Source organism: Microdochium trichocladiopsis, assembly GCF_020744255.1.
Source record: "Microdochium trichocladiopsis strain MPI-CAGE-CH-0230 chromosome Unknown B0I36scaffold_3, whole genome shotgun sequence".
In the NCBI taxonomy this organism is placed as follows: Eukaryota; Fungi; Ascomycota; class Sordariomycetes; order Xylariales; family Microdochiaceae; genus Microdochium; species Microdochium trichocladiopsis.
This window is the reverse complement of record NW_025763546.1, coordinates 1,550,129-1,577,059: the sequence shown is the minus strand read 5'-3', so window position 1 is coordinate 1,577,059 and position 26,931 is coordinate 1,550,129. Positions and strand designations below refer to the sequence as shown.

General features: G+C 56.8%; 7 protein-coding genes across 7 annotated transcripts; 4 read left to right on the top strand and 3 right to left on the bottom strand.

Annotated features, from left to right (window-relative positions):
* Positions 1-132: 132 nt before the first annotated feature.
* Positions 133-1,193, top strand: B0I36DRAFT_346894 (uncharacterized protein; the record flags this gene model as incomplete). Its single annotated transcript, XM_046156505.1, has 2 exons — positions 133-499; positions 553-1,193. 2 exons carry the CDS (start codon positions 133-135, stop codon positions 1,191-1,193), a joined length of 1,008 nt encoding a protein of 335 aa, XP_046015133.1.
* Positions 1,194-1,657: 464 nt separating this feature from the next.
* B0I36DRAFT_317484 (uncharacterized protein) lies at positions 1,658-2,561 on the bottom strand. The gene has a single exon (XM_046153165.1). It carries the CDS (start codon positions 2,405-2,407, stop codon positions 1,703-1,705), a length of 705 nt encoding a protein of 234 aa, XP_046015132.1. The 5' UTR covers positions 2,408-2,561; the 3' UTR covers positions 1,658-1,702.
* Positions 2,562-3,561: 1,000 nt separating this feature from the next.
* On the bottom strand, positions 3,562-7,451 carry B0I36DRAFT_285294 (DEAD/DEAH box helicase). The gene is made up of 7 exons (XM_046151580.1): positions 6,337-7,451; positions 6,086-6,268; positions 4,749-6,025; positions 4,443-4,670; positions 4,135-4,324; positions 3,928-4,033; positions 3,562-3,841 (listed from the first exon to the last, which is right to left on the bottom strand). Exons 1-7 carry the CDS (start codon positions 7,120-7,122, stop codon positions 3,807-3,809), a joined length of 2,805 nt encoding a protein of 934 aa, XP_046015131.1. The 5' UTR covers positions 7,123-7,451; the 3' UTR covers positions 3,562-3,806.
* Positions 7,452-11,954: 4,503 nt separating this feature from the next.
* B0I36DRAFT_87152 (uncharacterized protein) lies at positions 11,955-17,854 on the top strand. Its single transcript, XM_046163490.1, has 6 exons — positions 11,955-12,271; positions 12,346-12,894; positions 13,010-13,493; positions 13,748-15,587; positions 15,648-16,041; positions 16,100-17,854. The coding sequence occupies exons 1-6, from the start codon at positions 12,109-12,111 to the stop codon at positions 17,590-17,592; spliced, it is 4,923 nt and encodes a 1,640-aa protein (XP_046015130.1). The 5' UTR covers positions 11,955-12,108; the 3' UTR covers positions 17,593-17,854.
* A 261-nt stretch (positions 17,855-18,115) lies between these two features.
* B0I36DRAFT_360481 (putative serine/threonine protein kinase) lies at positions 18,116-19,413 on the bottom strand (the record flags this gene model as incomplete). The annotated part of the gene is made up of 2 exons (XM_046158319.1): positions 18,116-18,645; positions 18,717-19,413. The coding sequence occupies 2 exons, from the start codon at positions 19,411-19,413 to the stop codon at positions 18,116-18,118; spliced, it is 1,227 nt and encodes a 408-aa protein (XP_046015129.1).
* Positions 19,414-19,954: 541 nt separating this feature from the next.
* Positions 19,955-21,856, top strand: B0I36DRAFT_317471 (uncharacterized protein). The gene is made up of 3 exons (XM_046153164.1): positions 19,955-20,560; positions 20,627-21,325; positions 21,389-21,856. Exons 1-3 carry the CDS (start codon positions 20,085-20,087, stop codon positions 21,795-21,797), a joined length of 1,584 nt encoding a protein of 527 aa, XP_046015128.1. The 5' UTR covers positions 19,955-20,084; the 3' UTR covers positions 21,798-21,856.
* A 1,205-nt stretch (positions 21,857-23,061) lies between these two features.
* On the top strand, positions 23,062-25,265 carry B0I36DRAFT_317469 (DnaJ domain-containing protein). Its single transcript, XM_046153163.1, has 4 exons — positions 23,062-23,368; positions 23,457-23,526; positions 23,590-24,426; positions 24,487-25,265. The coding sequence occupies exons 1-4, from the start codon at positions 23,333-23,335 to the stop codon at positions 24,801-24,803; spliced, it is 1,260 nt and encodes a 419-aa protein (XP_046015127.1). The 5' UTR covers positions 23,062-23,332; the 3' UTR covers positions 24,804-25,265.
* The last annotated feature ends 1,666 nt before the right edge of the window (positions 25,266-26,931 follow it).

Below are 26,931 nucleotides of genomic sequence, written 5' to 3'. Positions count from 1 at the left end.
GCGCATAGTTGATGCACGGCCCCTTCAAGATACATGCACTATCTTGCCGAACTTCCAGTCTGACCGACTCTCATCCGCAGCTACGGCGCCTTTCTCGAAGCTGATAGGCGGTCATGGGCGCAACCTTCGACTATGGGGTATCTCTCCTTCCTGCGAGATGAGCGGTTGTACTTGCTGGCCTTTGGGCTGACAGCCGCGGGCTTCGTCGCGAGCCTGCGCACGATACTCGAGTACTACCGCGACCAATGTGAAATCAAGCCGCAGGAACCCAAAACGCAGTATATCACACAGGATACAGAGGACTCTCTGAAATCATCCACCCTTGCGAGTTTGCTGGACCACTACAATTATTCAATCCGTGAGACCGCGCTCAAGATCGTTGCGGGAAGAGCTGCGAATGACAGGGCGACTATCGACGAGCTGCTGTGGGGCATCACGCTCGAGGACTACGATGAGCGCGCAATGTACCTAAAAGCCCTGGTATGGGCCATCGAGGACAGTGAGTTGAGACACACGAATCCGTTCATGTACTACCAGTCTAACACATTACAGATGCTTTCCAAGATCCTCTCAGTGTGCTCAATACGCCCAAGGCCTACGAGGCACTTGTTCGGTCATTAGAGCTTTCCCTGGAGCACTCCTACTCGGACAAGCTAGATGACCCGTTGTATGATGAGTACTATCTGCGAGACTCTCTTGAGCGGCGCTGCCTGATGATCCTCCTGCAGCTTGCGAAGAAGTACACCATCGATAAAGTGATCGAGGCTCGCTTTGTGGAACGATGGCTCGCCAAGCAAGCCTGGGGCGACTCGGTTGAGGAGCGGCGCAGAAACTATGCCGATTATGTCGAGCGGAAGAAGAACCGGCTTCGCGACCTTTGCTACCTAATCCGAGCATCCAAAATCGGGCGCCGGGCCTTAGTGGACGCGAAGCTCATCACTAGAACCCGCCGGTCTAAGCGCGACAAGTCGGAGGCGATCAAGGTCTTGCTGGAAATTAGTGTGGATGGAGACGAGCCGGAAGGCATCAGGGTTCATGCCGGCCCGTCAGAGCCCATGCCGCGGGTGGTCGAGCAAAGCGCCGCGGAGCAGCGCTTACGGAGACGACACCGAGAGGCCATGGTCCTGAACGACGGAACACATTCTCTCGGCAGAGGTGACATAATTCAGCGCGAGCACGATTCTAATGGATGAAGTTTTGATGCTGTCGAACTGTCACATCACTTTTGCGTTCCCAGCGGCGGCCCGCTTGAGCTAATGTGGTCAAACGCCATTACTGGCCTCCATGGAATGCTGGAGATCATGAAAATACACCATCTGTAAATGAGACGATGACCTTCACTTCACTTGGAAGCGGCCAAGTGGCATTCTCCACGTCCACCAAGGCAGTCTTTATCGCCAACGGCCACAGGTTTATCGAGATGGCGGTACATGTTCCGGGAGCTTCGCGTTCGCGGGCTTCCTGCCTACCCGCTGGGGAGCCGGGGGCTGCGCAAGCCACGAGCGATTATGAGTGGGATATTGCATAGTTCTATGGTTTGGGTGCGCTTCACTTGGTGGCCAAAGAAGATCTAGCAGTGAGCAGGAGGATGCTCATGTGAAAAATATTGAAGGGGTAGTCACTTTCAACAGGGCGAGCATGATATCATCACAGAGATCTGAAGTGCCTTATGATCCTTGATTCATGGTTTACATTTTTGGCTTTAATCATGCTCCTCCTCTGTCAGCCCAGGACAACCGTCCAGAGTATCGTCGTCGTACTGGTACTTGCACCAGAAGCAGTAGTTGTGCTCCTTCCGTAGGTATAGAATGATTCGCCGCAGCTTTTCGTCCGCCTCGAGGCCCGTGAACTCCTCCAATTCCTCGTCGTCGTCCTCAAGATCCTCGACGGGGACATACGCTGCAGCCGCCGTCTTGCCCAGCGCTGTTCGATCATCAGCATCCTCCGTGTCGTCTTCATATGTTGGCAGGCGCGTTCGTGATGTCTGCTCCAGATCGTAGCGCATTCGTCGGTCCCTTTCTGCCTCCTCACGCGCTCGCACAAGGCCCCTCCACTCGATCGGGATACTCTTCAGGGGTCGCGATGACAGCGCAGCGCGCGCCCGTTTATCTCTCTTGGCGTTTCTGGCGTCCTCGTCCCTGTGATCGTCGGCTGCCCCTAATTCCTTTCGCTCGCCTCCCTCATCAGAGTCCCCACCCCGCAGCCGGTCCTCGTACAGCTTCTCACACACCTTCATAGCAGCATGACATTGCCGCTCCGCCCGCGCGAGCTCCCTCTCCCTGCGTACACGGTCGCGGAACTCGTCCGGGTCGAGCGTCCGGGCACGCTTGTCCTGCGCGGCGTACGCCTCGTTGATCTTGCGCTTGCGCTCGCTGTCGAGCCCTATGCCGCCCCGGTCTTCTTTCATCTCGAGCCTAATGGGCTCCGTGCGGGGACCGTCGTGTCTAGAGCTCACCGGCGCGCTGTTCTCCCGGCTGGTGTTTCCATTGCTGTCGCCGCCGCCGCCGCCGCTGTTCGCTGCACCTTTCGCATCCTCCAACCCCGGCTCTGTGCCTTTTCCCCTGCCGCCGCCGCCGCCACCTCGTCCCTCCCCGTCCTCCTGTTTCCGCCCGAGCGCAGAACCAGGCTTGTACCCCATCTTCGCCATCATCGCGAGACCTTTGCTCTTCCTCACGGCCGTGCGGTCCTGCTCAATCAGTGACCTCGAGAGCGCCGCCTCGCGCTCGGCCGCAGCCTCGGCCGCCAGCTCGGCCTTGGACTTGGGCCGGCCCCGGATCTCGCCCTCGCGCTTCAGCCGCTGGCGCCGCTGGAGGGACGTCTCGGCTGCTGGTTTCGCTCCCTTGCCTGTGGTGGTGCTGCTGCTGCCGGGTTCGTCAAATGTCATATTCATGTAGTCGTCCTCCTCGTCCTCCTCTCCGGCTGCTGCGTTGTTTGCCATCTTGGACGTCGGGTGGTAATTTCCTCCACAACTTTGGCTGGACGTGGAGGAGAATGTGGTTGTCCCCCTTGCTTCTTCCACCAAAAACTCGTCAATTTGATCTCTGCGACCTAATGGCTGCCAGAAGGACGGACGGTCGCCCGTATGGCCCAAGCAATGGCTCCCTCCGCACAGTGGATATTGAGAGAACCGCGGCACGGGTTTGGGTTTTCCCTGGGCAAGGGATCACTCGAGCTCCAGGCGCGCCTAGATTTTTGCCGCAAGAGTGCGTGCCTCCCTGCTCGTTGTCTGGCCAAAAAGTGTGTCCGTCAACTCTCAAGTGTGCGAGCGAGTAGACATGTAGCGCATTCGCGCAGAAAAAAAATATAAGTAAGGTTTTTCCTCGTCCGCGTGGTTGTTTGTTCAGTCTGAGTCTGAATGAAGTAAGTCAGTGCCCCGACCGGGGACGTCACAGGCACGAGGCACTCTCGCTGCTGGCTGGGGTGGACCCACCATGGACCATCACATCACTCTCCAAGTAGCCGAGAGACGCAATCATGGTCTTGCTGGATCACAATGCACAGAAAATTCATGAACCATGAATAACGATTCAAGCAGTAGAGAGCTAAGAATAAAATCTCGGTGGCGCGACATTCCTTTGTTTTCGCCCCCCCCATGTGACAACGACCGTCTCGAATGGCAATTTGGACCCGGTACACACTGACCTGGGAACACCGTGAGTTGTGTGTAAATGAGCATGAGCCCACGAATGGTTTTCTATATCTGAATTGTGATTCTGCACTCTCTGCCACACGTTCTATCATCCCAGAGAATACGAGTAAATTTCCTTGGTCGCCACCCAGGCAAGTTGCCCCTAAAAGTACTTTTATCATTCCACGTCAAGCTCCTGCAGCATTTCCATCTCTGTTCACACAAGGAGGTCAGCACCATCAAAATTTCCTCAGCCATGAAAGATCATGTTCAAGTTCGCCGAAGCATGGAGCACCTACGCCAGAGCCGATTCGCCGACTCGGTGATCACTGTCGCCTTGACCAGGAGCTTTGCCTCGAGATTCTCCTCGTCCTTGGATTTGAGACGGATCTTGTTCGGTCGGGCCTGTGAGGTTCGGCTCGTCAGCTTTGAGTATTTAGACCGAATTGGCTTCCGCGGCCACACCTTGCTTGCTCCTACATGCACGCCTGGAGGATTCTACCAACCTGCATCAAAATGGGGACCAGCTCCCGTGGATCTGCATTCGCAATGGATGCCACACTCCTGAACCCATTGTCATAAAAGACCCGTGCGGTACGGCTCTTGATGAATGTGATGCGTGCAAGTGCCAGCAAGTCTGCTCTTGCGCCAGCCCGGAGGCGATCGGAGAAGTGGTCGAGAATTGCTGCCATTGCACTATTTATCAAAGTGAAAATGATCAGCGGAGCCCTCTCAGTACCTATCCAGCGCCTATTTCTGCAGAACCCAAGTAGATCCTTCAGGAGTTGGCTGGGGCAATTTGAGCATCACTCACCCATGGCCCATCTGCTCGCAAAACTTGATGACTCCAGCCGCGAAGCCCTGGCATGTCTGCGCCAGCGTTTGGATCGTGCCTCTGGGCATTTCGTACTTGCGCGCGACTGTATGTAAGGGCATCTCATGGCACAAATCGCGTAGCTGGAGTGCTAGGTAGAACCGGTTGTAAATCCTCGCCAGCTCTTTCTCCTCAGCGGTAGCCTCGCGGAAGACGGCACCTTGTGCCCTATGAACGAGATCGGAATGTCGTCAGTCAGTCCGGGATCCATTTTGCCCTTTGGGATGAGCCAGCTGGGTGACTTACATCCGGTTGACTACAGAAGGCTTGAGGCCAAGCAGCGTCATGACCCGGAGTTCACTCTCGTCGAGCGACTCCATCTGCCGTCGGAAAATCTGCCAGTTTATTGCAATAGAAAAGTCGTGCACCGGTGTGAAAGTGTAAAGAACGTGCAGCTCGCCATCGAGAACAAAGGCCTTGAGCGCCCGCTGTATCTCGCGATACACGAACGCTCCGTCCTCTGGATCTAATGCCGAGGTGACGATTGCCGACCCCAACTGCGTTGGGTTGTAGGTCTCATTACGGTCGAGCGTTATGAAGCCCATCTCGACAAGGCTAGACAGGCTGGTCTCAACATGTTCTGTCAAGTCAGGACAGCTGCCACTGATGTTGAGCAAAGTGCTCGCAAGGTACTCGTAGATGGCGTCCTTCGAGTTAGCCAGGCGGATGCAGATGATCTCGAGGAGCGCTCGCTGTATCCGCTGCTTGTCAGTTGCCAATCCGCTCGTAACTTTCGGCAGCTCGGCATCCATCAGGCCCACAACGTCCTGCAAGTCGTTCTTTCGGCAGCATAGATATGCCTCGCCGACCTCGTCTTTGCCCTTTCTACCTGCTCGACCGCGCATCTGGCGCAGCATCGAGGGTCCGACCAGATCTCTGCCCATTCTCGCGTTATGGAGAATGACCCTGCGAGCAGGTAAGTTGATACCAGCAGCTAATGAACATGTTGCTGCAATGACTTTGATGGCTCCACGGTCATACGCATCCGCAATCAGATCTCGTTCTTCCGTGGTCAGCCCTGCATGGTGAAACGCGACCCCGAAAGGAATAGTCTGCTCCAATGTAGGATCAAGATCTGTCGGCAGACTTCTTAGATCGCCAAGGAGATCCAGCCGCGCAGCGGCGACATCATGTGCCACTTTGTGCACATCCGGAAGTGCTCGGCTGATGATGCGGGCATCGGCCTCGCACCCGTGCCGACTACTGCAAAATACCAATGCTCCATGACCTGCAAGAGCAGTTTCTACGGCCAGAGCAACAACAGCATTCAATACTGGTTCCTGCAGCTCTTTGGAGGGATTTGGATCAATGACCCTTTCTGGTTGGATATGCTGGAATGGCTGGGTCGCGAGGCTGATATCCTTGTCGTCCTTGTTCAGTTGCGTTGCTGTCTTGAGGAGCGCTTTAGTTCCTGAAGCTGGGTATACGTTGCCCTCGTAAACGAGAAATTCGTCTAGCGGGATCGGACGATACGTGGTGATGTAGGTATGGGCGTTCAGCCATTTAGCCAGAATGCCAATATTCTGTCGTGATGTGCTCGGTCAGCTACGATCAGGACGAGTTCAATCACTAGAGTGACGCACAGATAGGGTCGCACTCATGCCCACAATCTGCACCTTATGCTCGAGGCTGATGAGTTTCGTTGCCATGAGCTCCATCAAGTACCCCCGATGGTCATCGTCGACCATGTGCAGCTCATCCATCACCACGGCCTTGAGGGTCGATATGCTAGCATCCATCATTGCGCCATTGATGAGAGTGTTGGCCTACAGTCGTGTAAGAAACAGAAATTCATGTGTATATATTTGTGTATCACGGTGGGATCCTGACGGACCTTTTCAAATGTGCATACTCCAATATCGAAATCAGCCCAGGTCGCGCGGATCTTGCCGCCACCAAAGAAGCCCACAACCCGGATGTTGTTCTTGTCAGCCCTTCTTCGCCAGAGACCTGGCGTCGAAGCCGGTATGCCGTCTTCTGCCTGCTCGCGTGAGATGCCCTGCACCAAATTCCGCAACCACCTGACTTTCTCTTGGACCAGAGCGATATACGGCAGCACGAGAAGAGCCTTTGCGTTCCTGTCCTCGAGCACTCGCTTGAGCATAATGATGTCGGCGACGAGCGACTTGCCACCGCCCGTGGGCGCCGAGTAGACTAGATTCTTCTCCCCCTTAAGGAGTCCCGGCCCCATCAGGCATTGCTTCTGCCAAGGATAAATCTCTGCGATGCCGAGCTCGCGGAAATTCTGAACAAGCTGCTCGGGCAGTGCATATCGCGGATGCGAGAGCTGCAAAGCATGATCGATGAGTGGCCGCTGCGAGCCGGAGGCGGATCCTTGAGGAAGCGAACTGGCAGCTCTGCTGGCAGCGAGTGATGGCCCATCCGGCACGATTGCACTGGCTTGAAGCCGTGGCGGCCCGTGGTGGTCAAATCGAGGTGGTCTCTCGAACTGAGCGGGCCGTTGAGGCTCGGCCTGTATTGGTCCGATCCGGGCAGGGCCATCAACCGGTTCGCCATGAGGCCGCTTGTGACCAGCTACAGTAGTGGTGTGGTACGTCACTTGCTGGCCTGGCCGCGTCGACACTGTGGTTTCGTGCAGAAGGCCCTTCTGAAAGCTCATATTGCGAAAATGGGGCGGGCTGAAGACGGAACAGAATCGAATATGATGAGCAAGGATCAGCAAAAGCGGCAAGCAGGCTTGACTAGTACATGGTTAGCGGTGACTGGTCCTTAGCACGCAGTTTGTTTGACGCCCACGGCGTGCGTGCCGGCCACGATGGACAAGGAAGAATCACGCAAGTATTGGCAGGACTTTGTCTCGCTCGGCGGGCTCTGTGTCGTGCCAGGGCAGGTTAAGAGAGTGCACTGCAACACCGCTGCTGGGTGCAGGGCGTGAAAGCCAGATTTGGACGGGGATGTAGGCAGGCGGGCAGGATGACTTGTCTGGTGGATTCACATTGCTCATCCAAGGATCATGGTCACTGTACATGTACTGTGCCGCTCGACTGTGCGCTTTGGAGGCCGGGCCTGCAGCCTGCGCCAGAAGGAGCAGCAAAAGACAGGGGATTCATTGGCCACGCCAGCTTGTGGCCCCACACTGCGCTGCACTACCGCACCCTGCCCAAGAAGGGTAGCAAATCCCATTGATGCTCGTCATGCCAAAGGGCCCACGCTGAGTAATAAGCAGGCTAAGCAGCCTCTTTTGTCTCTCGTCCCAGGATACGCCTCAAAACTCAGATGCACAGACAAGACAGATGGCCACCTGCCGCAGAGCAACTGGAAGCATCCGCGGTGAGCGAAATAAGACGAGCATCTTCAGGGACAGCCACATGTCTTAGTCGGGCCTTTCATCTGCGAGCGCCTGGTCATCAGCAAACGATGCAATGCTGCCTGTTTCATGTCGCCTTCATCTTGTCGGGCATGCGACGGGGTATTTCTGGACGGCCTCTGGAGAAGAGCCTTTTGGTCTGTGCCCCACGAAACATTTAAAACCTCTCCGCACCAAAGCATCCGAGCAGGCACTTGACCTGGGCAAGCAGCGCAAAGCAGGTCCACAAAACAGCCAGCTCGGGGATCTGCTCGGGAACCCTGAGCGGCTCCCAAGAGTGCATCAGGACATCGTAATGTGCCGGTGACATTGGATGATATCACAATGCTTCTTGTCTCGCCCGCGGTCCGTCGTGATTAGTGCTGGAAAGGAGATGCCAACAGGCTCTCCTGGGTCGGGGCGACCAGGCACTTCGCAGGGGAGGCGGATATGAGCCCCGTTCGCATCGACATGCTTTCATGATGCATTGAAGGCAGCATTGGTGGTCGTGCGCGAGCCAAGCCGAGCTTTGAAGAAGCTTTGTGCGCAAGGACGGCAGATCCATCAAAGAGGCGTGCCAGGCCCGACCGGATATCTTCGAGCGCGGCGAAGAAACGTGGCCTTGCCAGTCTCCCACTGGCGGTGACGTCGACTCGACTCGACTCGGTTTGCGTGTTTGGTCGTGTTGCGTGCCATGGGCGTAGAGTCCGCGCGGACGTCCCAGGCAGTCGGAAGGAAGGGGGCGGCCAGGCGATCTCCACGGGACCCAAGCCCGCGCTTGGTGGCAAAACCCCTGCACCGGCGCAGGCATCGTCGCGCGGAGCAATGCCAGCTTCTCGCTAGGCGTGCGTCGGCTTTGCGCGACAACAACGACACGCACGGCATGGGCGGGCATGGACCCCCGTGCTGCTCCACAGGTCCCACCGCCCACATGACAGCAGCAGACCTTCAAATCTTGCCTCAAGCGATCAGGAGCTGCAATAGTCGAGTACGGCGGTGGCAGCCTCCGTTAATGGACGTGGGTTGCTTGGGTCCGATACATCTATATGTGAGTGTAATACATAGAGCACGTAGCGACGCGACCCATGGCTGGGAGCAGCAATCTCGTTGGGGACAGGATTGGGACCACGGCATTGGACGCTGGCAATCCAATCTCTGCACCAAAGCCACGAAATCGGCACAAAGGAGCCAAAATATGAGAGTCGCTATGCAGAATCATCATGACTCGTCGAGCTAGCAGCCCGCTAAGTCAGTTTAAGGAGCGGCTCACACAATAGGATGCATGTATGGTCACAGTCCTCCTCTTCCCCTCATCCGTCTCTGTGGGAATAGAAGCACGCGCTTGTTGTAGCGCGAAATTGTGTGCCTCATAAGCAGGGTGGCGGTGTTCCTGCATGCGTGGATCTAGACCGTCACCTGGTAAGCTGCTCTTTGCTTGCGCCTGATGCAATTCAGTCAGAGTCGGAGCATCTGCCACACAAGTCCAGCTTAAAGCATAGGGCACGCCACGCTGAGGGAGCTCATGTGGTCAAGATAGATTGAACCCACACTCTTAACTTTGCACAATGATTGCAGCGCGAACCCACTGGGGACAGAGTTGAACCTTTTTTCTTTTCTTTTCTTTCTTTTTGACGGTCGCGCAGGTTCCCTTTCATTCTTGGATGAGCTGTGCTGCTCTACAGTCTCGTCCACGGTCATTAGTGACGAGGATCATGGGGTCATGACAGAGGTCCAGCCGCGAAACCTGAGATTGTGTATGGCGACTGGAGGGGACTATGTTCTCCAGGTCTGGCCCTGTGGACGTGCTACGGGTTGGCGTGTCCTTGTCGCCGAGCCGGAGCACAGCTGGGCCTTAGTCCAAGGAAAATGACCTCCACATTCTCGGGTCGAGCCACGCAAGAGCCCACCCGCGCTCTCCTGCTCTGCTTCCGCCGCAGGAACCAACATGCAGGTTTGGCGAATGCGCGGTTTCATTGTTCTTGACACCCCAGATAGCCAATTGCACGGTGTCGTCGACTCCATATCGTGGCGAAGCCATGTCTGACGGGAGCGCAGCACATGCTTGGTCAGAGTGTGCCAGCTTGACATGAGGTTGAAAAGAGCTGCCACGGCGGGATCCACAAAACGGGCGACCGGGGGGCCTCGAGCATATTTGTGCCTGCCTGTCCTGCCTGTCTCAAGTACACCATGATCAGACACGCGCCCAGCAGACCCTGCCCCGAGCAGGGATTGATGCCAAGTACTGGGTACTTGGGCGTCTGTCCATGGTTGCTCATAAAGTGAGCACCAAAGGGAGAGCAGAACGATCGCCAGAGAAGGCGACCTGCCGAAGCGATGTCAACGTGGAACTGCATGACTTTCTTGTCTGAGTGCTGCCAGGACGGCCGAGTGTGAGCGTCGCCACGAGTCGAGACGGGGACCAAGCGAGCCAGAGCCAGAGACAGAGCCAGAGACGACGGCCCTCGCGAGAAAGAGCAGGAGGAGGAGGAGCCCGGCCTCGCTGGTCAGCCAGGTCGGCACACCCACATCAGACGTAATTAAGGCGGGCCAGTCTGTCTAGGACCAGTCCCAGCCGTCCCGGCCCTGCCAACGTCAGGGCTCAGGCATTTCCGCCCACCTTTGCCCCGTCCATGATTGGAGTGCTCACTCGCCATCTCTCTTTTCTGGAAGTCCGATCCAGGGGTCCTCTTACTCACGGCAGCTTCTTACTCGCCCGCGCAGGATCCGGCTATTCGCTCACGCGTGGTGTTACGCCTGCCCTCAAGCACAGCTGGGCCGCCAGCGACCAGGCGTAATACAGGCGTGAACGTGCTTTGGGCTGGCAGGCTGGCAGGCAGGCAGATCAGGCCCGGCCAAAATTCAATCAACCACATCATTCCCGGGCGCCGGCGCCCCTGCCACGCGCCCACGCACACCAGACTCGCACACTCTAAATCGAGGCCCAGCCGATCGGCTGGAAATCTGGTCCGCAGGCTGCAATGCCTCTTGCCACGTCGATCGGACTTTGTCATCCTCCTCCAGGCAGGATCCCCAGACTTGACAGCCCACTTCCTCGTCATTCTATCGCTTAACGATGCACACAACTTCTTGAATATGCGGTGCCCCAGAGAATTGCTGACCTGCAAGTGACCCGTGAACTGTCCGTATGAACTGCTTGCCGTCTTGAACTTGGCATCATCATGGCCCTGGCAGTCGCGGCAAGTCTAATCAGCGTGGTGACGGCTATGTGCCCCCTCGAGGCTGCTTGCTCAGTTTTGGGGTTCTAATTATGTCGCCAACCCGTGGTTGTTTGGCATCCTGGGGGCCGGCCCGGACATCGCGAAGCCCTGTTTCAAAGCAGCAGGACAATATCATGTGATTGTCAGGCCTCTCTCTGTGAACCACGCCATGACACCCAGGCAGGACAGGTGATGAGAAGCAGGTCCGCGCTGGAGGGGGGGCTCGAGAGATGGGCACGCGAGATGGAGGAAGGGAATGGAAGAGCCAGGCCCGGCCGGCGAGCAGGCAGGCAGGCAGGCCAAGCCAAGGTGGTAGTCGACGAGGTCGTCGGCCGGTGCTGAATGGACGGGGCCCACTCCCAAATAGTCTTGCACCCTCCCAGACGAGTCTTGCCTGGTCCCAGGTCCCGCCGCGCCGCCGCCTCTGAACTTCCCATGTCTGGCTTGAACCTCAGACGGCCTTCTGCGCACGCTCGCTCGGTCTCCACGCCCGTCCCGTCTCGTCTCGTCCCGACTGACATCTGCCCTTCCCACTTCTCCCTCTTCCCATACATTCCCGTCGCCTGCCTGGCATATATCTCAAACCCCAAAGGCCTACTCTGTCGCCGTTTCTCTTCACTCCTCGCCCTTTCCCCACGTCTGTTACTGCTTCCCGCGGTGCTTGCCCACACGCGTCGTCGCTTCTGACGATTTCTGTACTACTTACACACCTGGTCTCCCGCTCGCCTCCCACACTTTTCCGCACGCCCATGCCAGCAGGGCTTGCCAACATCGACACGCTCCTTTCTGGCGTTTACTTTTCCTTGCTCACCACTCCCACCACTGTTTTCGCTTTTCCCGAGCATACATCAGCGGCTGGCCTCCCTTTAATCCCAGGCACAGTCCACACCCACAGCCTTCCTCGGTCTTGCACGCTACCCGTCGCCCAGAGCCTGACTAGCTGGCATCGCATCACAACGCGCAGGACACGCATTGCCACATCAGCCGTGAGCCACATGGGTCCTCTCATCTAACCCTCACAGCACTTCCTTGGTGGTCTCTCCTGGCATCTTTTTGCCAGCCACCATCAAAGTTCTTCATCATGCCGCTCAAATCTCAGTCAAACGGCATGTCTGAGGATCTGGCCGCGTCGTCGGCAGCCAAGGATTCGCCCGACCCTGGTGTCACGCAACCTCCATCTCACGCCTCTAGCCCTGGCGCTGCATCACAGGCCCCAACTGCTCATGATGCGTCCAAAGATCTAGGTGAGGCCCGTTCGCACCCACTCTTTTCCCGCCCGCTCTTGTATGCACTTGGTTACTGACTACACCCATCAAAGATGCCCTGTCCGGACCGTCGCCATATGGCACACGATCACGCAACAGAGGCCAGGCTCGTCCCAATTATGCCGAGGACAGCATGGATATTGACATGTATGATGCCGTATCTGACAAGAAGGACGACGACTCAAAAAAGACCTCGCGCCAGGTCAGCAGTAGCGCGAGTGCAGTGCCAGATGCACCACGCCCAACAGCCACCAGCACTCGGAAGAGTCTGCTCGGGGACGACAAGGCCAACGGCAGCCAGACACCAAGCGTCAACGGCTCAAGCACACCAAGCAATGTGGCCACGCCTGCTGCGAGCGGCAACGTGAAGAAGCGCAAGGCTGCACAATCCAATGGCAACACCGCGCAAGCCTCAGCGCAAGGCGCGCCTAATGCGACTGGTGGCAGCGCAAGCAGCAGGCGCGGTGGCGCACAGTCATCAGTGCCAGCCAAGCCGACGGGGGGCTACCGAGAGAGCAACATGCTCACGTTTGACGATTGCGGTGGAAAAACCAAGCACGGGGTTCTTGTTGCGGACGATGGAACCTCGATCGCGCAGAATGGTGAGTACCAAGCGTGGATGTGTGTGCGTGTGCGTGTGCGCGCGCGTGGGTGGGAGATGGGGAGCGAGCGCTGTCCTGGTTCGGCGCAAGCGCTGGGGCTGACCCTAGTTTACAGACCATGTATACCTTGTCTGCGAACCGCCCGGGGAGCCGTACTACCTTGGTCGCATCATGGAGTTCTTGCACGCGCAGAATGACCGCACAAAACCCGTCGAGGCGCTGCGCATCAACTGGTTCTACCGGCCCAAGGACATTGGCAAGAAGGTCAACGACACTCGGCTGCTTTTCGCATCGATGCACTCAGACGTCAGCCCGCTCACGTCACTGCGTGGCAAGTGTCAGGTGCGGCACAAGGCGGAGATCGCCAACCTCGACGAATACCGGCAGACTCCCGACTGCTTCTGGTTCGAGAAGCTCTACGACCGGTACATCCAGAAACACTACGAGGTGGTCCCGACGTTCCAGATTGTCAACGTGCCCGAGAGGGTCAAAAAGGTGCTGGACGAGCGGTGGAAGTACATCCTGGTGGAGCAGGGGAAGTCGAAAGAGTTTACCAGCGCCGCCAAATTATGCAAGAAGTGCGGCGGGTACTGTGCAAGGTGGGTTGCCCGTCCCTTTTTCCCTTGCCTCTAGCCTCTGGCGCGCCCCCATCCCTTTCCACCCCAGTCCACACCTCGCTCCCGGCACATGCATGCACACCATGCCATGCATCGCCCCACTTTTCTCCCAACGACAGTCCTTCCTCCGGCGTATCCCTTCCGCGCCTATGCTCAAGGTTTCAACGCCCCGGGGCCTACGCGCTCTTGGCCACTGTGGTGGTGTGGAGAGATCGCCAAGCTGACTTGAGCCACAGGGACAACTCGGTTGACTGCGCCAACTGCAACAAAACATATCATATGCAATGCGTGTCGCCTCCGCTGCTGAAAAAGCCGTCACGAGGTTTCGCCTGGTCATGTGCTGCGTGCGCCCGAGCTCAGGAGCGCAAGCTGGAGGCGCGACACACTAACGGATCACATCCGGATGTCGAAGAAGAAGAGCCGGTCGATGAGGAGGATGACGGTGCTGCGACAGGGAGGACCACCCCCGGCGACGCCGAAGACCTTCACCCGGCGGCAACGCCCGAACAGGTCTACCAGGCGAGCCTCTGGCAATATCGCTACTTGGGCACACATTGTAAACCTGAGGATGCACTCGACTATGACGACCGCATTTATCCGCGTGCTGGCTCTCGCCTTGGTCCAAAGCACCAAGCGTACGTGCCGGTCTGGCCCGGCAGGCCGGTGCAACTGGTCAGGCCCCCAGACAACCGACGTGGTGGGAACAAGAACAAGCACATTGCAAAGGACCTCGTCCCTTCTCTGGAGGATCTAAACTTCAGCCGTGACAACCGTCCGAAATGGGTGCAGGACGCACCAGCTGGGTACGTGGCGCGCGGAGAAGATCTTCCAAATGATTACCCAAACAATACTGCCAAGCTGCTTTGGAAGCCGCCGAGCGAGGTCGACTCAATGATTGAGGATGAGGCCATCGACAAGTTCATGTCAGATGCACAGTCCAAGATCCCGGCCTTGGGTTTGCCGGAGCGGTCTACAAACCTCATGGATGTCGCGAGAGATTTGTTGTTCGAGAATGATTTCGATACAGCGGCAGCACTCAGGAAACTGCCCAAAGTGGACCGTGCAGATTTTCGCGAGCCCGACCTCAGCTCAAATGAGCTCAAAAAATTCGAGGAAGCCGTTGGGAAGTTTGGCTCAGAACTCCTTTCCATCACTCGAGCGACGAAACCCGTCAAGTACGGGAGAATAGTGCGTTTCTACTACGTTTGGAAGAAATCAGAGCGTGGCAAGCAGATTTGGGGCAATTATCCCGGCCGCAAGGGCAAAAAGGAGGCGAAGAAAGCCGCAGTCACGGCCGAGAACAAGTTGCAGGACGACGTCGCTGACGACCGCGACGACTCCGCATTTGACACCGACAAAGCAGTCAAGCACAGCAGAAACTTCATGTGTCGCTTTTGCAATACCAAGTCCTCGCGGCAATGGCGCCGAGCGCCAAATACCGGATCAGCAGTCATCATCGAGAATGGGACCAAGAGTAAGGACAAGGGCATGCAGTACATTGCCGCGCTTTGTCGTAGATGTGCAGAACTGTGGCGAAGATATGCCATCCAGTGGGAGGATATCGACGACTTATCAAAGAGAGTCGCCGCTGCAGGCCCCAAATCGTTCAAGAGGAAGATCGATGAGGACCTCCTCAAGGAGCTCTTGTCTGGTGAGGAACTCATGAATCTTACAGTTTATGATAGCACGACAGCAGTACCAGCACAGACCCGATCTGCTCCTTCCTCTGTGGCTACCAACGGTACTGAAGCTCCACCTCGCAAGAAGCTCAAAACAACCATCGAGCGTGACCCATCCGAGAAACGCGACTCCGAGCCTAGCACGGGCCCCCAGAGAAAGAAGGACAAGGCTGTCGAAAAGCCAGCTCCGCCGCCTGCACCTGTGGTCCCCAAAGCCCGCATCCTGCCATGTGCTGTCTGTGGCGAGTTGGATGGACCCGAGGACGCGAACTATCTCTCGTGCAAAGAATGCCGCCTGACAGTCCACAGAAGATGTTATGGCGTGACGGAGAACCGCGTTTCAACGAAATGGACCTGCGACATGTGCATAAATGACAAGAACCCGCAAGTCGCGATCGTGAGTTTCTTGGCCCTATCCAACCTTCAGACTGCACGGTGACTGACAAAGAAAATGCAGCATTACAAATGCGTGTTATGTCCCGTTGATGACACGGACTATGATGCTGTCCACGGGTCCAAGCTGACCGGCAAGAAGAAGAGCGAAAAGGAGAAGGACAAGGACCGATCCGAGCGGGAAGCAGCCCAGAAGGCAGTCGACTACTGGCGTCAGAAACAACAGGACATGGGTCGACCGATTAAGCCGAGAGAACCACTCAAGAGGACAGCCGACAACAACTGGGTCCACGTCACCTGCGCAACTTTTACCCCCGAGGTCAAATTTGGCAATGCTCGAGCTCTCGGGCCTTCGGAAGGTATCCCATCAATCCCTCGCGCCAAGTATGAGGAGATTTGCAAAATCTGCAAATGCAAAGATGGCGCATGCGTGGCGTGCCATCAATGCCGTGCTCCAGGTAGGTCAAGGTTCACAACCCGCTCTCTCGAGGCATGCATGCTGATAACTTTGTTCAGTACACGTTGAATGTGCTCACCAAGATGGTTATCTGCTTGGATTCGAAGTCACCCCAGTCAAAGGGTCACGGCGTGATCAACACAACATTGTGACCATTAATGGAGAGACAGGCTTCATGTCTGCAGCAATCTGGTGCAAAGAGCACTTCCCCGTCAAAACTGTGGTTCACAGCATGCATGAAATAGTTGCCCAGCCAGAGTCGGAAGGTCCGGAGCCGGCGTTGCCTCTCAACGCCTTGCAGCTCTATGTCCACAACTACAAACAAGCCGACCTTACACTCACCGGCACTGTGAGAAAGGCCAACTTGATCACGCAAGCCTTGAAGAATCCAGCTACCGCACCGGTCGCGAACACCAGCCGACGACAGTCAACCACCGTAGCGTCATCACAGAGGGCCTCATCCACGGATCATCAAGTCGACTCGGCCACTTCAGTTTCCCAGGAAGGCGAAAAAGTCTGCATCACTTGCGGGATCGACGTCAGCCTGAAATGGTGGCCGATCGGCAAAGATCAGGAGAAGGCCCTCGTGAATGGTCACATGGACACTCTTGGGAGCGAGGCGCAGAAGTTTGTTGCCCAGCGCGGCTATCGATGCCATAAGTGCAAGAAGACAAACCGACAACCAGCGCCTCACGTTCCGCCATCGCAACCTGCAGCGCTGCCTGCGCCAATGGACGTGGAGCCTCTCATCGAGCCAACAAGAGCCACATCTGCGCTGCACACCGCTCTTGCCAGCCCGCCTGCTCACGTTACGCATGCTGTCAACAGGATGTCAGATCTCGGAAGCCCATGGGCAAACAGACCTCCTGCGGTCCAGGCACCAGCGGCTCACGTCCCTCTGCCGCCAGTGGCTGCACCACCGATTCATATGCCCACCGGGGGGCCTCCATCGACCATGCCTTTGGCCATGCCTCATCCAGGCCCGTCGCCCATGATTCCTCCAGCAATGCCGAGTGCGCCTCATCACCAGTACGGTCCGCCGAGCACAGCCTATGGTGACTGGCACCGAAGCCCGCCAGCGCCACAGATGAACGGACCACCGCTCTCGGGGTCCATGCAGCACAACCACCTCCGTGACCTGCGCCCTCCACCGATAGCTCCTATGTCTCATCACCCCGGTTCGTCCTTACACGGGCAGCCGCTGCTCAACGGGATTCCGCATTCTCCTCCACGACGTGCTCCACAGCCGCCATTACCAGGCGGCCCATCATATATGTCGCCCTATCACCATCATACACCATCGTCAATGCATAGTCTGACAAGTGGCGGACCTCCTCCACCGCTTCGGCCATCAGACCACTCCTTCTCGCAGGGGCTCCTCCCCCAGCGGGCTTCATTCACAACACCGCACGCCAGTCCGCCACTTTCTCGCGACCCTCGGCCGTTGAGCCGTGACCCAAACCACAGCAACAGTTCAGTTCCACGACCAAACGACGGCCGGCCAGCAAGTGGCGCAAGCGCCAGCCCGTCACTGCGCAATCTTTTGTCTTAATTGCATCTCATCCCATTTACTTTCACGCAAGCAGCGACTTTTATCAGCACAAAGTATTAACGACCTCAGTCTTGCAAGCCGCATTGGCTCGTGTGTCAATAAAATTATGGTGTTCAGAGGGATTCATTGTGGATAAAATTACATTGGCGTGGGTGGGAGAACATTGTGTAGAACTGATCGCATTTTCTGTGGCGCGGAGATAGTTGATACCGATGAACAAGATTCATTCCAATAAGTAAACTTTGTGGGAAATGGTCAATGCGGTGGTCAATTCGTGCGCAACTTGTCGTGATTTGCCAAAACAATCGCAAGCAGAGAGGTAAGGGAAGTCGTCTCTCTTGCTTAAATTTCATCAAAGTGATATCAATGCCCGTCGCAAAAAATCCAATGCCCAAGATCAGTGCGTATGTACAATCCCCATCCTGCAGGAAAGATCCTGCACGACCACCCTCCATACCGCTCCCCCTAATGGCCGATTGCGCATGTCCAACCCAGCTCCGAAATCAAAACCCGATGAATTTTCTCAAGCTTGAGATCCCCCGAGGTTCTCAATGACCTCCTCCACCATCTCAATGAGCTCGTCAATATCTGGCCGTTCATTAGGCTCGACCATCAGGCATTTCCGCACCAGGTCCTTGACGGGCTCGCTGATGGTGCCGTTCGAGACCTGCCCCTCTGTGCTCGCGCCAATGGTGTTCTTGCGCTTGACTTGCCCGCCTGGGCCTTCGTCTGGAAATCGCCAGTCGCCGCCGAGCACGCACATGCTCAGAGAGCCTCCGGTCTCGTCGCTGCGCATTTCAAAGGGCGACTTGCCGACCAGGCAAGCGTAGAGCGTGCAGCCCATGGACCATATGTCTACTTTGGTGTCGATGACAGTGCCCGTCTTGACGTCAAACAACTCCGGCGCGCGGTATGGCATGGTGCTGTGCTCCGCTGCCGTGTCTTGTACGGCGATCGCAATTGATCTGGTTGTGATGGGGACCGGTGACTCGGCCACGGAGCCGAGGTCCATCAAGATGGGCTGCGAACCGGAGTCGTCGATCATGATGTTACCTAGCGAGTGCTTCCGTCAGCAACCCTGATTCCATTTAGGCAGCCCGGGCCCCCTTCTTTGCAGTGCTTACCTGGCTTGATATCTCTATGTGTATATGACCTCCTCTCCCCGGGCGCAACAACTTGCTCGTCCACCATGAGTGGTCTTGCTTGTTCTGTTTCGTCGTCGTCGTCGGCTGCCGCGACAGCTCTGTTTCTCCGGGTCTTGTTCTTGCCGCCGGGGCCAGGGACATCCTCCTCGCCGGCCTTTGCGTTTCCTGCTTCCATCCTCTCACCCCTAGCCGGGCCCTGATATTGGTGCATTGCCCGCAAGGCCTTGCAGACGCCCAAGAACAGCTGCATGAGCTCGGGCTCGGGGAAGTTGGTGTGGTTGACGAGGTTCGCATTGATGATGTCTTGCAGGTTGCCGCGGCGATAGTAGGGCAGCAGCACGTAGACCGTCTTGGCATCCTCGTCGCCTCGCTCGCTGGCGATCGAGTAGTCAACGCTGTGTATGATGCCGGGGGTGTGGGCGAACGTCTTGTAGGCCTCGACCTCGCGCATCGCCTGCTGGACCGACTCGGCGCCGAAGGGGCAGCGGATCTTCTTGAGCGCGAACAGCTCGGCCGTTGACGTGTCTTGGACTAGGTAGACATAGCTGAAGCCGCCCTCGCCTAGAAGCCGGAGGATCTTGAAGGAGCGGCTGTTGATCTTCAGGCTGGGGGAACCCGGGAAACAGTTCAGACAGTTTCCCAACGAATAGACCAGATCGAGTACGATCTGAGCCATGGCTTCGAGGTTTCGGGAGATCGAAAAGTATTATGTCCTTGGTCGCACTTGTGTGTCGGAGCTGTTGTGGTCAAGATGGAACCTCGGCGATGTTTGCTTATCGGTGAGAATGACTTGATTCGGTCTCGATCGTGCGGACAAGTCTGCCCGTTGTGGCGCAAGTAGAGAGGAGTCGTCGTCCTCTGCTCGATTGGCCTGCCAATTTCGTAAGGGAAGTGTGTCAATCGGGTTCAGGTGTCGAGGCTGGGGCAGACAGGCAACATTTGTCGACCTGCGTTGCATGTCCTATGTGAGCCGTATATACATACCACCCATCGTCCACCTTGAAATGGTCGAGCTCCATAAGCTGAGCTGGCGAGCTGGGCGGAGCAACGCGCTGCGCCACCGTGCCAAATGCGTACTGTATGGAACAAGGGTCGCTCTTGCCAACCCTGCGGGTCTGCGTACTTTAGGTACGTCAATCATGGGAACTCGGAGCCGGCCTGGGACAGGCTCGCTCGCCAGGCACACCTCGACACTAGCGGCCGGCCACAGTGCCGGGTAGCTGTGCCGGGGTTGCATCGCCGTATCAAAATAAATCTTCAAAATGTCACTTTCACGATGCCCTGCCAAAGACTGACGAGGGGAGAGACAGCATCACCGACTCTCGACACAACTCGCTGAGAATCACAATGGCGCCTCCTTTCCAACGGCTTGCGGTCCTGGGACCTCAGAACATCATCTGTGCAGCCAGAGGCCCCCAGATTCTGACCTTCGCCAAGGACGGTCAGAGTATTTCGTCATGGACTCATCCCTCAACACAGCAAGCTGCAGACGGACCCAGCAAGAATGAAAATTTAGACACGAATGGCGACATTGAGATGCATGGTGACGAGCCGCCGGCCAAGAAACGGAGAGTCGGCGAGACTGAGTCTGTAGAAGCCAGCGAGTCTGAAACGAAACGAGAGACACCAATTTCAGGACAAACTGCGAACGGCAAAGGCCAAAGAAAGCAACGGGCGCCAGTAGCCAAACAGGAGCACCAGTTCATCATCAATCTTGTCGCGACAAAGGATGGCAGCCATGTGGTGGCAGTCAGTGGCCAGGACAAGGCCTTGTGGGTATTTGAGCATGACGGCTCTGGCAAGCTCACTGAACTGAGCCAGAGGTAATGCCCCAGAGTATCCTTCGAGAGGATGATAATCACTGGGCACAAACTGACTGTAATTCTTAGGATCATGCCCAAACGTCCCAGCTCAATTGATATAACAGGCGACAACAAGACGGTTGTCTGCGCCGACAAGTTTGGCGATGTCTACGCACTACCTCTTGTGCTAGGCGCTTCACCACCCGCAGAAGGCGAAGATGGCTCCGAGGTATCATCAACAATGGCTCAAGGAAAGCTCCGCGTGGTTTCCAAGAAGGGCGCCAACGAGCTTACAGTCCACTCAAAGCGCAACCTACGCGCCCTCGAGGAGCAAAGGCGCCATCAGGAGCAAATCAAGGACAAGCCCAAAGACGGCCCTGAATTTGAGCACAGCTTGCTTTTGGGCCATGTCTCCATGCTTACAGCTATACTGGCTCTTGAAGTGGACGGGCGGCCATATCTCCTCACGGCGGATCGCGACGAGCATATTCGGATTTCGCGGGGTATTCCTCAATCACATGTCATTGAGGGGTTTTGCCTGGGCCACACTTCGTTTGTCAATGCTCTGTGCGTCCCGAGTGCGCGTAATGACGTGCTCATTTCTGGCGGAGGCGACAAAGAACTTTTCGTTTGGAAGTGGCAGGATGGCCTGCTGCTTGCCAAGGTGGACCTGCTTTCACATGCTCAAGAGGTGGTGCCTAGTGTTTCCCAGATCGCGGTCTCGCAGCTTATATCCTACGAGGATGCGGCCAGTGAGAGCTCATTCATACTTGCGACCTGTGAAAAGTAAGTCCTGCATGTGTCAGACAACGTAATAGTGCGGCAAGCTTGCTGACTCTGATCGGTCAGGATACATGCGATTTTCGCATTCAGCTTGCGACAAGACGTTCTGAAGCACGAACAGACGATTAGAACACCAGCCAGCCCGCTCGACGTCGTTGTTGTGCAGCAAGGTGACAGCCGGCTACTCGTCGTGGGAGTCGACGCTGAGAAGGGCGCCGAGTCCTTAATTGCTTATGAGCTCGACACCACAAATTTGGCTTGGAGCGCAGAACCGAAGTACTTATTTGACAGTAGCAAGGCCGACACTGGATCTGGACCTGACGTGCCGCGAGAAGACCTCGACAGGCTCCTGTACACTGTGGAGAACTTGCGCAAGACAGATATGGATGATGCTGGGGAGGAAGGCGGTGGACCTGCCACTCCAGCAAAAGCCGAGGACTCGAAAGCGACAACGCCAGCCGTAGAGGAGGCGTAGTTAGGATGCAGGCAGTGCAAAATGAATGTGTACATGAAATACAAGCCATGTTCCAGCACGTATAGTTACCTAAAGTCGGTATGCTCCGTGACAGGCCGCCGCCTGGGGATGTCAGGCGTTGTGGAGACTTCGGGATGCTTGGCACCTCGGTGCTGGGTAAGATCTCACAGTATCCCCGAGGTCAATGATGATGTGGAAATCCAGTCAGTGACCAGAGCTGGCAGAGTGGTCCCTCCCAGCCTTGCGAGGTGTACTCTTGGGCGGATTGCAAAGCGTGCTCAGGTCCGGGGCCCAGAAGTCGCGACCTGTCTGCCGTTTGCCGCCAAGCAGCAGCTGCGTGGTTCTCGCAACTTCTGACAGGCTGGCCGTGGAAGAGGCGAACGCTGCAGGCAGGCGGGGCGCGCCCAGCCCCGAGGCGGAAAACCTGGCAGCCCATGCCAGGGGCGAGTCGCCGGCGTTAGGGAGTCTGGTGGTGCGGCGGCGGGAGCGCTATTGTGCGTGACTCGGGCGGATGCGCAGGGTCTTACTGGATCGGGCCAGAGGCAGATTCCACGGGTTCGATTGAATTCCATTACACAAGTGGGCTCGGCAGCCCGCCGCCCAATCCAGTCGCCCGCCCAGCGGCCGATTAAACCTGCGACTGCCGCCCGCCGCCATCAGATGCGCATTGCTAAGCCCAGACACGCACGCACACACACACACGGTCACTAGCTCAGTCGCAGCCTTCTCTCGATAGTTCACCTGGGTTTTTTTTTCTTCCTCCTTTGCCATAACCACCAACCGCCAGCGTCGGCTCCTCATAAGTCCCCCCCTACGCTGCATACGTCCACGCAGAACGACCACATCGTCAGCGACCGTGCTTCTGCCCCGCGCACAGGGAACAACGACCGCAGGCGACATCGCATCACGAACACCCTCCGGCTGACCCCTCCAACGGTAGGCTACAATCCCACACCCCGCCATTCCGATAACGAAAGCCTCGCTCCCACGTCCGCACCACCACTCCTCTCCGCCGTTGCTGTCTGCCAGACTTGCGATAATCTCGGGTCGGGCCTACAGGAAATCCTGCCTGCCCTGGCGATACGACTATAGCACGCAAGTGTGTGCTCTCCTGGCATAAGGGGAGTCGGTACTTCACGATCGGTCGCATTGGCCCCCTGTCGCAACACTCCTGGACAGTCGTATCCAGTCCAGTTCGACTCCGGCTGCCGTCCTACTTCCTTGCCTGTCGCAGGACCACGGAGGTTTGCCTTCTCGGTGGCCAGCTCGGCGCTAGTCCCACCTTGCAGTCACCGACGTTCCAGAGTCTTCCCAGAGTCTTCTCAGTCTTCTGGCGGATTCGACGACGTGGATTGTGACTTGCGCACAGCGTATTACGTGACCAGATCTTATGAAACTTCGACTTAACACGAACAAGAAGAAAAAGTTTCTAAGCAACTGACATCCGTGGTCACACATAGACCTCACGACTAGCGAATATCAGCGGCACGACCCCTACTCGCAAAATCCGATTACACTGTTGACGATTCAACAAAATGGTCAAGGAGACGAAGCTCTACGATGACCTGGGTGTAAGTTATGCCAGCCTGGACGCGCGACCGGGTGAAGGTGCCGCTTGAAGGTTCTACTAGCAGTACACGCTGACTCTAATTTGTTTAGGTCTCGCCCACGGCCACTGAGGCCGAGCTGAAGAAGGCCTACAAGATCAGCGCCCTCAAGCACCACCCTGGTGAGTACTGTTGAATCGCGACCAAAACGGTTTAGGCCATGAAATACTGAACCCCAGCTGCAGACAAGAACCCCAACAACCCAGACGCCGAGCACAAGTTCAAGGAGATTTCACACGCCTACGAGGTTCTGTCCGATTCCCAGAAGCGCCAGATCTACGACCAATATGGCGAAGCTGGTCTAGAAGGCGGTGCCGGAGGCGGCGGCGGCATGGCTGCTGAGGATCTCTTTGCTCAATTTTTCGGTGGTGGCTCATTTGGTGGTGGTGGCCTTGGTGGCATGTTCGGTGGCATGGGCGGACAGAGCCGCGGACCGCCCAAAGCCCGCACCATCCACCACACACACAAGGTCTCGCTCGAGGATATCTACAAGGGCAAGATCTCCAAGCTCGCTCTGCAGCGCTCGATCATCTGCCCCAAGTGCGAGGGACGTGGTGGCAAGGAGGGTGCTGTCAAGCGGTGCACGGGCTGTGACGGCCACGGCATGAAGACGATGATGCGCCAGATGGGTCCCATGATCCAGCGCTTCCAAACTGTCTGCCCAGACTGCAATGGCGAGGGTGAGATTGTCAAGGAGAAGGACCGCTGCAAGGGCTGCAATGGCAAGAAGACCATTGTAGACCGCAAGGTTCTGCACGTTCACGTCGACAAGGGTGTGCGCAGCGGCACCAAGGTGGAGTTCCGCGGTGAAGGTGATCAGGCACCTGGCGTCCAAGCTGGAGATGTCGTTTTCGAGATCGAGCAGAAGCCCCACCCCCGCTTCACGAGGAAAGAGGACGATCTCTTCTACCAGTGTGAGATCGAGCTTGTGACAGCCCTTGCGGGCGGCAAGATCTTCATTGAGCATCTTGACGACAGATGGCTCTCCATCGATATTATGCCTGGCGAGGCTATCGCGAATGGTAAGTTTTTCAGGGCGTGTTTGATCCAACAGCCGACATCATACTCACACCACCTTACAGATGCTGTCAAGATGGTCCGTGGCCAGGGTATGCCCGCCCCACGACACCACGACCACGGCAACTTGTACATCCAGTTCAGCGTCAAGTTCCCCGAGCGCGGCTGGACCACTGACGAGAGTGCTTTCGAGGCTCTGCGCAAGATTCTTCCCGCTCCTGCCCTTGAGACTGTCCCCTCAGCGGATGCGGTTACCGAGGACGCCGACTTGGAGGACGTTGACACCTCAGGTGGTTCGCGTGGCTTTGGCGGCGGTCCCATGGATGAGGATGACGAGGACGGTCACCCTCACGCCGAGCGTGTCCAGTGTGCCTCTCAATAAGCGGCTCTTCTGCAAGCCTTTGGCATCACCCATGTTTGCCAAGTGTTGAAACATTTTCTTGGGACGACTTTCACGATTAGCATCATCGGCAAAAGAGATGCTACGATTACTCAACTGCTTTCACTGCAAGAATAGCATTTACGGCGCGATGTTGCAACGTTCCCATGACACGAAAAGGAACGAGTTCCAGCCACGGACGTGCATCACGAGTTGAACGACACGAGAGTGCTGGGCAGTGCGCGCGGCGACATGATGTGCTTCATAGCATAGCGGTCCTGTTCTCCTGTCAGCGAGGGTCTGCGCATGCTGAGTAGAGTTCTTGGGTCGTACTTGGTTTTCTCCTGTTGAAGTCTTCAGGACTTGCCCATTGAGGGTTTTCTTTGCAAGCTGGCGTTTAGAGGGCATAGATGGGAGAGGCTGAGCAAGAGCTTCTGTCTCTAATTGAATGACGTTTGGAATGAGGCTTCCGTGTGATGACGATGTGACGTGACGTTGCTGTAATGTGGAGGCGTGATTCAGCAATATTGACGCAGGTCGATAGCGGTGTTGCCTGGCTAGGAAATCCGCCTGTCATCCAACCAGCGAAATGCACATCTGGGACTGCATGATGCGACCAAGTCCAACGCACTCAGAGACAATGGTGCGTTGTCATACACGGGCAGGTGCTCAGCTCCTTCAAGGGTTGCTGCACAGCAGCGAAGGAGGACAAATGATGCCAAGTCTGTGGAAGGCTGCGGCCAGCTTCGGCCCGAAAAAGACCGTGTCTGCCATCTTCTGCACGAGCAGAGCTGCAGCAGCATGTCGCCCTGCACGAGGCTGCCGTGTCATTGGGACGGCTGACAACATTCCAGCTTTTTTTCAAGCCTGAGCACGCTCGAGTTTTCAAGTAATTGAGCAGAGCTGGGTCAGGGCAGGGGGGTGCCTATTAATAGCCTGCAGCCCAGTCCCGAAGCGGTTAGGCGTCAATGTTTACCACCGCTGCAAGCCGGGTATTATAAAGCGTCCATCCCCTGCCACGCCCTGCAGGAGACCAGGATTCGTCGAGGTCGCCAGCAAGTATTGGCATCTGCAGCGTCGTGTATATACGAGGGAGGTAGTATAGCGAACGGAGGCCTGTGGTGGGTATCAGTAACCTTGGTTACGTGAGCATGCACCGGCTTCTCTCCCGGAGATCTCTTGAGTGCTAGATCGGCATGCTCTCCGTTTGACGGATAATGTCCGAGCCAAGAGCTCGCCCTTGGGGGAACGAGGCAAGCAGAACCGGCTCCGCGGAGATCAATCCTGCGTGGTTCTGCGCCCCGGCGAACGCTGCGCTTTCTGGAGTTCACGGCAAGACCCAAGCTTATGCCATGGGCGGGCAGGGAGATCAACCAGGGAGTCGGATCCAGAGAAATTGACACCCGAGTGATAGAATGGGGTGGAACCGAGGTGTCCATCACCGGATCAGCGTTTTGCCGCATGCGGAGAGAAGGCTTCATGACGCCAGTCTTGCGTTGACCTGTTGGGAACCCGTTGGGCGCTGCGGAAAATAAGCTAAGCCTGGCAAGCAAGAGAGGGAGCACGCAGGCCCCGGGAGAGCCGCTGCAAGTGCCACGACGGGAAAAGGAGCCAAGTCCCGGAATTCTCAGGCTGAATCGATCTGAAGCCGCAGTGCACGGCGTAGAAGATTGGCCAACGACAAACGATGATGGCTGACACAGGGATAGCAAGGGTCGTCGGATTCGACTCGGGAGGGCACCGCAAGCTGCGGGCCATGACGAAGCAAGATTTGGGCGGGACGCAACAAGTCCGCAGGCGGCCTCAGAGGTAACCCCGGTCGGTTCGCATGATTAGGGGTGATCGGTGCGGCGGGGAGGTCCACGACGAGTTTGCAGCACCACGGCAAATATAATCCGCCTGGCAGGAGGAAATCTGAAGACGACGGACCCTTGACAGGCGTCGTGGTGGTGCAGGGCAGCGGGCGTGCCTTCCAGGGAGGGTAATTCGTACGTGGACTAGCCAATCACAGCACGGGACTCGAGTGCCCCACCAGCAGCAACCACACCATGCGGGGACAGGGAAAACGGACATGGGAGGGGGACGGAGGCACCGCCGTTGCCAGCCTGTCTCTCCGCTGGCTCATCTGCTC